This window comes from Callithrix jacchus, chromosome 8 (genome assembly GCF_049354715.1).
Source record: "Callithrix jacchus isolate 240 chromosome 8, calJac240_pri, whole genome shotgun sequence".
Taxonomy (NCBI): Eukaryota; Metazoa; Chordata; class Mammalia; order Primates; family Cebidae; genus Callithrix; species Callithrix jacchus.
Window position 1 is genome coordinate 43,980,959 of NC_133509.1, and position 11,566 is coordinate 43,992,524.

The following is an 11,566-nucleotide window of genomic DNA, read 5'->3' on the forward strand; positions in this document are numbered from 1 at the left end:
TTGTATGGTGAATGAATCACTGTTTCTTCCTTAAGATCAGAAACAAGGCAAACAAATTCACTCTCAGATTTCTACTCACCTACCTCCCAGAGTTCCTAGCAGTACAATAAGATAAGCAAAAGAAACTGGCACATAAACTTTTCTTTATTCATAGATAATATGATTGGGTGGGCAGAAAATCCTAAAGACTACATAAAAGTAACTAGATTTAATAGGTTATTTAGCAAGTTTACAGGTTTACAAGATCAATATAATTATTAGTAATAAAACAATGGAAAACAAAAATTTTTAAATGCCATACTTCGTAGCATCTAAAAACTTCAGTTTTCATAAATTGTCTACAAAACCTATACATAGAAAATAACAAAACATGCTGAAATTATAGAAGAACCAACTGAAATGGAGATACACCAAGCTCATGAATTAAAATTTGTGAATAAGACATCAATTGTCCCCGAATTGACCCATAAGTTGATGTAATCCCAACAAAAATCCAAGTACAACTGTCTTAAAAAAATAAAAATTGACAAAGTAACTAAAATTTATATGGAAATGCCAGAAAAAATCTGAAACATTTATATTATCTGATATCAAAACTTTCTATAAAGCACAGTAAACAAGACAGTGTAGTGATGTCATAAAGACAGACACAGCAATCAATGGGAAAAAAAGAGTCTAGAAAAAGACCCACATATAATGATTTTTTTATATAGGAGGTGACTGGGAAGGGGTAGACTTTCCAATAAATGGTGCCAGAAAACTGGATATCTGAGATGGCCGAATAGGAACAGCTCTGGAGTGCAGTTCCCAGTGAGAATGCGGAGGGTGAGTAATCACTACATTTCCAAATGAATTTTTACTGCCCACAGACCAGGAGATTCCCAGGCGGAAAAGCACCACATCTCCAGCACAGCCGGCGCTGCGGGTCTCTGCATAGAAACTCACATAAATATGGGCGCCTGGAACGCCTGGGAGACAGTCACCCAATCAACTGAAAAAAAGGGGGCTGAAATAGGGAGCCAGGTGATCTGGCCTGGCAGGTCCCACCCTCACAAAGACCAGCAATCTGAAACACTCTGGATTGAGAGTTTCACAGCAAGCACAGCTGGACCAGGGACAGTCCAGCTCTGCGGGGGGAAGGGCATCTACCATTACCGAGGCAGTCCGCCACTACTGAGGCAGTCCATTACTGAGGGAGTCCGCCATTACCGAGGCAGTCCACCATTACCGAGGCAGTCTGCCATTACTGAGGCAGACCACCATTACCAAAGCAGTTTGAACTATACCACTATAAACAAAACTGTGAGGAAGTTCACACAGCAGCTGGGCACAGCAGCTCAGCAATGCCTCTGCTGGCAGACTGTGACTAGGCTACCTCCTCGCTGGGCAGGCTGTCTCGGAAAAAAGGCAGCAGCATGTCAGGAACTTATAAAGCCCCACCTTCCCAGGACAGAACAGTTATGAGTTCCACTGCAGCAGTTTTAAACGTACCTGCCCAGCATTTCTGAACAGAACAACGGAGCTCACAGATCAGCACCTGAGCTCCTATCAGGGACAGACTGTCTCCTCAAGCAGCTCTCCAACCCCTGTATATCCAAAGAGACCCCTCATAAAGGAGAGCTCAGGCTGACATCTGGTGGGTATCCTTCTGGGACAAGGTAACAGGAGAAGACGCTGGCAGCAACCCTTACTTTTCTGCAGCTGCCGCAGGTGATCCCCAGGCAAACAGGGTCTGGAGTGGACCTCCAGCAGTCCTGCAGCAGAGGGGCCTAACTGTTAGAAGGCAAACAAAAAAAATTCCAGAAGAACTTCATCAACAACAAAAAGGACATCCATTCAGAGACCCCCATCTGAAAGTCACCACCTACAGAAACCACAGGTAGATAAATCCACAAAGATGGGAAGAAATGAGCACAAAAAGGATGAAAACACCCAAAACCAGAACGCTTCTCCTCCTCCAAGAGATCACAACTCACCAGCAAGGGAACAAGGCTAGAGAATGAGTCTGATGAATTGACAGAAACATTTCCTTCAGAAAGTGGGGAATAACAAACTTCTCTGACCTAAAAGAACATGTTCTACCACAACATAAAGAAACCAAGAACCATGAAAAAAGGTTTGATGAAATACTAACAAGAATAAATAGCTTAGAGAGGAATATAAATGAATTGATGGACCTGAAAAAACACAACACAATAACTTAGCAAAGCATTCACAAATTTCAATAGTTGAATCAACCAAACAGAAGAAAGAGTATCAGAGATTGAAGACCAATTCAATGAAATAAAATGAGAAGGCAAGATTTGCGAAAAAAGAGTAAAAACAAATGAAAAAAGCCTTTAAGAAATATGGGATTATGTGAAAAGACCTAATCTACAGATTTGACAGGTGTACCTGAATGTGACAGAGAGAATGAATACAAGCTGCAAAACATTCTTCAGGATATTATCCAGGAGAATTTCCCCAACCTAGCAAGTTAGGCCAACATTCAAGTCCAGGAAATACAAAAAACAGCACAAAGACATTCCTCAAGAAGAGCAACCCCAAGGCACATGATCCTCAGATTCACCAGGGTTGAAATGAAGGAAAAAATGCTAAGGGCAGCCAGAAAGAAAGGTCAGGTTATCCACAAGTATAACCCAAGCCCATCAGACTCACATCGGATCTTTTGGCAGAAACCCACAAGCCCATCAGACTCACATCGGATCTCTTGGCAGAAACCCTACAAGCCAGAAGAGAGTGGGGGCCAATATTCAACATCCTCAAAGAAAGTAACTTTCAACCTAGAATTTCATATCCAGCCAAACTAAGCTTCATAAACAATGGAGAAATAAAATCCTTTACGAACAAGCAAGTACTCAGAGATTTCATGACCACCAGGCCTGCCTTACAAGAGCTCCTGAAAGAAGCACTAAACATAGAAAGGAACAACCAGTACCAGCCACTCCAAAAACATACGAAATGGTAAAGAGCATCGACACAATGAAGAAACTGTGTCAACTAATGGGCAAAACAACCAGTTAGCATCAAAATGGCAGGATCAAATTCACATATAACACTAATAACCTTAAATGTAAATGGGCTAAATGCCCCAATCAAAAGACACAGACTGGCAAATTGGATAAAAAGTCAAAACCCATCATTGTGCTGTATCCAGGAAACCCATCTCACATGCAAGGATACACAAAGTCTCAAAATAAAGGGATGGCGGAACATTTACCACCAAATGGAGATTAAAAAAAAAGCAGGAGTTGCGATCCTAGTCTCTGATGAACCAGACTTTAAAGCAACAAAGATCAAAAGAGACAAAGAAGGGCATTACACAATGGTAAAAGGATCAATGCAACAAGAAGAGCTAAAGATCCTAAATTTATATGAACTCAATACAGAAGCACCCAGATACATAAAGCAAGCTCTTAATGACCTACAAGGAGACTCAGACTCCCACACAGTAATAGTGGGAGACTTTAACACTCCACTGTCAATATCAGACAGATCAAGGAGACAGAAAATTAACACGGATATCCAGGACTTGAACTCAGATCTGTACCAAGAAAACCAAATAGACATCTACAGATCTCTCTATCACAAATCCACAAAATAAAAATTCTTCTCAGCACCACATCACACCTATTCTAAAACTGACTATATAATTGGAAGTAAATCATTCCTCAGCAAATGCAAAAGGATGGAAATCATAACCAACAGTCTCTCAGACCACAGTGCAATCAAACTAGAACTCAGGATTAAGAAACTAACTCAGAGCCACACAGCTTCATGAAAACTGAACAACTGGCTCTTGAATGTTCAGAGTCAATAAACAATGAAATGAAGGCAGAAATAAATTTGTTCTTCGAAACCAATAAGAATGAAGATACAACATAACAGAATCTCTGGGACACATTTAAATGAGAAGCAAGGAAAGATCTAAAATCGACACCTTATATCAAAATTGAAAGAGCTAGAGGAGGAAGATAAAAAAACTCAAAAGCTAGCAGAAGACAAGAAATAACTAGGATCAGAGCAGAACTGAAGGAGAGAGAGACATAAAAAACCCTTCAAAAAATCAATAAATCCAGGAGCTGGTTTTTTGAAAAGACTGACAAATAGACAGATCACTAGCCAGATTAATAAAAAAGAAAAGAGAGAAGAATCAGATAGATGCAATAAAGAATGATAAGGGGGTATCACCACCGATTCCACAGAAATACAAACTACCATCAGAGATTACTACAAACAACTCTATGCACATAAACCAGTAAGCCTGGAAGAAATGGATAAATTCCTGGACACTTGCACCCTCCCAAGACTAAACCAGGAAGAAGTTGAAACCCTGAATAGACCAATAACAAGGTCTGACGTTGACGCAGCAATTAACAGCCTACCAACCAAAAAAAGTTCAGGTCCAGATGGGTTCACAGCTGAATTCTACCAGACATACAAATAGGAGTTGGTACCAATCCTTCTGAAACTATTCCAAACAATCCAAAAAGAGGAAATCCTTCCCAGATCATTTTATGAGACCAACATCATCCTGATAACAAAACCTGGCAGAGACCCAACAAGAAAAGAAAACTTCAGGCCAATATCCATGATGAACATAGATGCAAAAATCTTCAATAAAATACTGTCAAACTGATTGCAACAGCACATCAAAAAGCTTATCCATCACGATCAAGTAGGTTTCATCCCGGGGATGCAAGGCTGGTTCAACATACCCAAGTCTATAAATGTAATTCACCGCATAAACAGAACCAAAGACAAAAACCACATGATTATCTCAATAGATGCAGAGAAGGCTTTCGAGAAAATTCAACAACGCTTTATGCTAAAAACTCTGAATAAACTAGGTATTGATGGAACTACCTCAAAATAATAAAAGCTACTGAATGGGCAAAAACTGGAAGCATTCCCTTTGAAATCTGGAACTAGACAAGGATGCCCTCTCTCACCTCTCCTATTCAATATAGTATTAGAAGTTCAGGCCACAGCAATCAGGCAACAAAAAGAAATGAAAACTATTCAATTAGGAAAAGAGGAAGTCAAATTGTCTCTATTTGCAGACGACATGATTGTATATTTAGAAAACCCCATCATCTCAGCCCAAAATCTCCTGAAACTGATAAGCAACTTCAGTAAAGTCTCAGGATACAAAATTAATGTGCAGAAATCAGAAGCATTCCTATATACCAATAACAGATTTAAAGAGAGCCAAATCAAGAATGAACTGCCATTCATAACTGCTACAAAGAGAATAAAATACCTAGGAATACAACTAACAAGGGATGTAAAGGACCTCTTCAAGGAGAACTACGAACCACTTCTCAAGGAAATAAGACACAAACAGATGTAGAAACATTCCAGCTCATGGTTAGAAGAATCAATATCGTGAAAATGGCCATACTGCCCAAAGTAATTTATAAATTCAATACTATTCCCATCCAGCTACCTATGACCCTCCTCACAGAACTGGAAAACACCACCTTAAACTTCATATGGAACCAAAAGAGAGCCTGCATAGCCAAGTCAATTCTAAGCAAAAAGAACAAAGCTGGAGGCATCATTCTACCTGACTTCAAACTGTACTACAAGGCTACAGTAATCAAAACAGCATGGTACTGGTACCAAAACAGAGATATAGACCAGTGGAACAGAACAGAGGCCTCGGAGGAAACGCCACACATCTACAATCATGTGATCTTTGACAAACCTGACAAAAACAAGCCATGGGGAAAGGATTCCCTGTTTAATAAATGGTGTTGGGAAAACTGGCCATGTGCAGAATGCAGAAACTGGACCCCTTCCTAACACCTTACACTAAAATTAACTCCAGATGGATTAAAGACTTAAACATAAGACATAAGTCCATGAAAACCCAAGAAGAAAACCTAGGCAAAACCATTCAGGACATAGGCATAGGCGAGCACTTCATGACTAAAACACCGAAAGCACTGGCAACAAAAGCCAAAATAGACAAATGGGACCTAATTAAACTCCAGAGCTTCTGCACGGCAAAACAAACATCATTAGAGTGAACCAGCAACCAACAGAATGGGAAACATTTTTGCAATCTACCCATCTGACAAAGGGCTAATATCCACAATTTATGAAGAACTAAAACAGATTTACAAGAAAGAAAACAAACAAACCCATCCAAGAGTGGGCAAAGGATATGAACAGACACTTTTCAAAAGAAGACATATATGGGGCCAACAAACGTATGAAATGATGCTGATCATCACTGGTCATTAGAGAAATGCAAATCAAAACCACATTGAGATACCATCTCACACCAGTTAGAATGGCGATCATTAAAAAATCTGGAGACAATAGATGCTGGACAGGATGTGGAGAAATAGTAACACTTTTACACTGTTGGTAGGAGTATAAATTAGTTCAACCAATGTGGAAGACAGTGTGGCAATTCCTCAAGGACCTAGAAAGAGAAATTCCATTTGATCTAGCAATTCTATTATTGGGTATATATCCAAAGGATTATAAATCATTCTGTTATAAAGACACATGCACAGGTATGTTCATTGTGGCACTGTTTACAATAGCAAAGACCTGCAACTAACCCAAATGCCCATCGATGATAGACTGGACAGGGAAAATGTGGCACATATACACCATGGAATACTATGCAGCCATAAAAAAATGATGAGTTCGTGTCCTTTGTAGGGACATAGATGAACCTGGAAACCATCTTTCTCAGCAAACTGACACAAGAACAGAAAATTCAACATTGCATGTTCTCACTCACAGGCGGGTGTTGAACAATGAGAACACATGGACATAAGGAGGGGAGCATCACACAACTGGGTCTGCTGGGGGAGACTAGGGGAGGGACAGCAGGGGGTAGGGAGTTGGGGAGGGATAACATGGGGAGAAATGTCAGATATAGGTGATGGGGATGGAGGCACCAAACCACACTGCCATGTATGTACCTATGTAACAAATCTGCAAGTTCTTCACATGTACCCCCAGAACCTAAAGTGCAATTGTGTGTGTGTGTGTGTGTGTGTGTGTGTGTATATACACAAAACTGGATATCCATCCATAATGTAAAAAATGAACCTTGAAGTTCACCTTAAAACAAACACAAATTTAACACATAATGGTTCAAACGTCTAAAAGAAAAACACTATGACTATAAAACTTGGAGAATAAAATATAATAAATATAAGAAGATTGAGATATCTGGAAAAGGAAGTAAAGAGGTTGGCTAATTCTACAACTATAAAAAGACACAAAACGGTCAGAAACTAGGTTCTGGAAACTAACTACAGGCAAACAACATACTGGGAAGTGTTTAGTCTATAAAGACTACTGAACTTCAGGTAGTAGTAACTATGAGAGTCTTTATTATTCTTGCTTATGGCTGCTACACTGACCTATCTCCATGAAACCATGTGTTCAAAACCACATGGTTTGAACAGTAGTGCTGCTAGGATGAGGCGGGCTATACTTAAACACACAAAGAAAAACAGAACGACAATGAGTCAGACAACAGGGAATCTTAGTAAAGATAAAGAAACTACAGCATAAAGATAATCAGAGAAAAAAATTAATAGAGCTTCAGAGAGACAAGAAAAATAACATCAATCATTTCAACATATGTGAAATGGGAATTTTAGAAGGGGAGAATCAAGGGCCTGAAAAAGCATTCGGAAGATAATGGTTGAAAGCATCCCAAATCCAACTAATCTATGTGAGCTCCACAAAGCCCACATAGGACAAACAGAAAGTGATCCACTATATACATAGTCAAACTGTTAAAAGTCAGGGAGAGAGAAGTGAATGACTGAGAAAATGAATCTAGGATAAATCTTAACACCAACAAAATAAAACGTAAAGGAATACAATAATATAATTAATGGCTGATGTCCAAAAGGCAATGGAATAACACATTCAAAATAATAAAAGAAAAAACAAGCAAACGAAACTGTAAACTAGAAATTCTATTTCAAGCAAAACTATGTTTTAAAACTGAAGGCAAAATGAAGATGTTCACAGATAAACAGACTGAGAAAATTCATTACAAACCTGTGGTATAAGAAATACTAGAAGAAGTGCTTTAGACTGAAAGGAATCATCCTTGATTCCTGTTTCCTCTCCACATTCAATCTATCAGCAAGCAAGGCCTACTAGCTTCATATCCAAAATATGCCTAAATCCATCTACTTAAAAAAAAAAAAACTTCCATCGCCATCATCTGAGTAAGAGCCTTGAATTATCTACTGGACTTCTGCAATAGCCTAATTAATTTTCCTGCTTCTACTCATATCCTCCTACAATCCACTGTTCCAACTATAGCCAGGGTATTAAAAAAAATTGGATTGTACTATTCTCTGCATAAAATCATCTAATCAGCTTCTCATGCACATAGGATATTACTTGCCATGACTAAATATGCAATACACGAACAACTCCCTGCTTGAACTTTTCTATCACTCTCTACTTACTTCCATAAGTTCCAGCACACTGGGATCCTATATTCTTCAAATATCCCCAACTCATTCCTCCTTCAAAATTTTTGTACCTACTGTTCCTCTTCTACCTTGTGTGTATCACCAGCAGATCATGACTCAAGGGTGGCTTCTTATTACTCAGGTCACCACTCAAATGTCACCTCCTCCGAGAAGCTTTCCCTGGCCACCCTATCTAAGGTTACCCTACCCACCACGGCCTGTCTGCCTTTGCCTTTTAAAAATTGTGTTGTATCTTTATCGTTATCTGAATTATAATGCTTACTTATTTGCTCACTTTTTAAATGTCTACCTCACCCAATAAAATAAAAGGATCATGAGAGGAGAGGTCTTAGTATCTTGTTCATCACTGTATGTCTAGGACCTAACAGTATTTTTAAATTACTGAGTAAACATTTACATATATTCTAAAACTTACACTAAAATATAAACACTTCTGAACTCTTAAAAGACTTTAAAAAGACTTTTGTTCTTACTTAGCATTTTATAAATGTCATATTTTATAATGTATACCAATTTTCTTCTGCCTTTTTTCAATGAAGAGAAAAAAGGAGTAATCCTCCAAAGTTATCTCAAGTATTGCAAAGAAAGGAAGTAGCCTTAGATAGATAAGAACTGTGTCTGTCTTGCTTACCACTGTACTCTGGTACCAAGAACAGGGTCTAGTATATGGTAATCATGAAATAATTACAGAATGACACATAAACGATGAGACAGTTAAAGAGCTGGAAGACAGAGGAAATGCTCTGGGGGTTGGCGGGAATGTGTTACTCCCTCCATCCCCAATTGCCACTTTCCCAGGTCTTAAGAGTACTCTTAAATATCTCTCTTAATAACAGACTAGATTTCTTAAGGGCAGAGAATATGTCTTTTCTGTTTGGTATCCCTTATGAGTAAAACTGTTCAATAATTTTGTTTAATAATTTTTTGAATGAAATGCAAGAGCATTGGTATCTTCATTTGTAAAAGGGAGGTGCGAGATTACTTACTTCAAAGGTTTATTATAAGACAAAAAATAAAAAACCCAAAAAACAAAAAACGACACACACACACACACACACACACAAAAAACAAAAGGAAGAGTAAGTGAAAAGGAAAAGAAAAACACCTCCACAAAGTTCTCTTTTAGCTATTAGGCTAGAAGAGTAAAAGAAAACTGATTAAATTATATCTTCTCCTATAAACTATTCCTATTTATTCACCTACCTAGAGGATAATAAGCTAATAATAACATAAGCTAATAAGACATCATACTATTTCAGCACCAGACACTGAAACAGACCACCACCACCACCAATCTCAGGTTAGTGTATAAGCAAGACTCAAACTTGGATAGGAGAACTTTTGCAGTCACACGCAGGAAAAGAGAAGTAACAACACTGACAATTTGGGGAATCTAACAGTACAGAGCCTTCGTATGTTCTAAACTCTAGAGGGTAGCCTTTCAGCAGAGATGTTATGAAAGAAATCAGCTATACTCCAGATTTCCCAGTAGCTGCATGCTCCTTCCCTCACGCTTTTAAGAGAAGACCTAAGAAACTACAACTCTATTAATACAATCTAAATTTAAACTATTATTGTGGCTTTAAATCTTAAAAGCTGGCAACCCAACAAAAACTAATCCACTAAACATCTTAAAAGCTTTTTTGAAAACAAATTTTTACGGTTTATTAAGTAGAATCTAAACTTAAACTATTATTATTGCTTAATTCCCACATGCTAGCAACCAAAACATGAGATATGCTATCTTAACAAAACTAATCCATTAAACATCTTTAAAAACTTTTCTCTAAACAAATTCTTACAAAGTTATTAGAATCGAAAAATAAATATCCAGTTTAATTAAATGTTTGTTTAAGCAATCTTTCAGTAAAAGCCAGTAAGATTCAAAAACATGTAATTACCTAAGATTGTTATTTTATTATTGATGAAATATAGGAAAGTATCTAGATAGCTTATAAACAATTCACCTGAGGAGGCTGTAATTAAAATGTCAAATTTTATTCACTGGAGTTGGATTATATTTAAAATCAAGATTTCCTTAAAAAGTTTATATTTTATATTGTGGTAAAACCTTATTGCAAAAGAACTTTAAGATTAGTTATTTCACTTACCAAAATGCAGTCCACTTTAGATTGTACAGTTTTGCTAAAAGAAAGAGAAAGTTAGGTTAGTAAATGAAAAGTTTATGAAATATCTGCAAAATTCTCAGTAAGATGTGATAATTTAGTCTTCCTTACTATGAAAAAAATACAGCATCCTACTAAGATTAAGGATTGTGGCCTAAAACTGTGTTTTTCACAAAGCAAAACAAAAATCTATTTTCCATTCATTGTACTAAATTTAATCTTAAAGTATGGTCAAAATATTTCCTAAGTTTATTTTGAGTAAACAATTTTTAACAGTATATAAATGCACATTTATTACTATACTTAAAAGTATGGCACAGAGCTTGCAGTAATTATGATTTTTACTGTTTGCCTGCCACTCTGGACAATAATTTGCTTAGCACTTAAAAGTCATAATGATGTACTATGATCTGTAGCTTGTAAGATTTATCAAGATTCTGTTCCCCCCACCCGTCTCTACGCACAGACACACACACCAGTAACAAGAATCCCTAGACAAAAAAGCAATAAAAAAAGATTAATATAATAATAAATTGGCCGGGTGAGGTGGCTCACGCCCATAATCCCAGCACTTTGGAAGGCTGAGGAGAGCGGATGTGAGGTCAGGATCGAGACCATCCTGGCCAACATGGTAAAAATACAAAAATTAGCTAGGTGTGGTGGCTTGTGCCTGTAATCCCAGCTACTCAGGAAGCTGAGGCAGGAGAATCACTTGAACCAGGGAGTCGGAGGTTGCAGTAAGCTGAGAATGCACCACTGCACTCCAGCCTGGATAAGAGATTCCATCAAAAAATAAAAAAGGAAATAAACAATACAATAAAGCCATTATATATCAATTTAACTGAACTACTGAATATAAGTGAAATGTTAATAAATAACACAAATGAAGCCAGTATAAAAAACAACTATTGCAAACTTTGGATTTTGTTGTAACATAAAGGAAAGTTA

General features: G+C 37.6%; 1 protein-coding gene across 16 annotated transcripts in view; it reads right to left on the reverse strand.

Annotated features, from left to right (window-relative positions):
* The window catches only part of RFX7 (regulatory factor X7), a 166,456-nt gene that overhangs the window by 85,762 nt on the left and 69,128 nt on the right, over positions 1-11,566 (reverse strand). For 15 of the 16 annotated variants that reach the window (XM_054239678.2, XM_054239676.2, XM_078334271.1 and 12 more), the window contains one exon: positions 10,604-10,637. The exons of the other annotated variant lie outside the window; for it this stretch is intronic. In XM_054239678.2, coding sequence (XP_054095653.2) covers positions 10,604-10,637 — 34 coding nt within the window. The remainder of the gene's footprint in view (positions 1-10,603; positions 10,638-11,566) is intronic. 16 annotated transcript variants of the gene reach the window in all.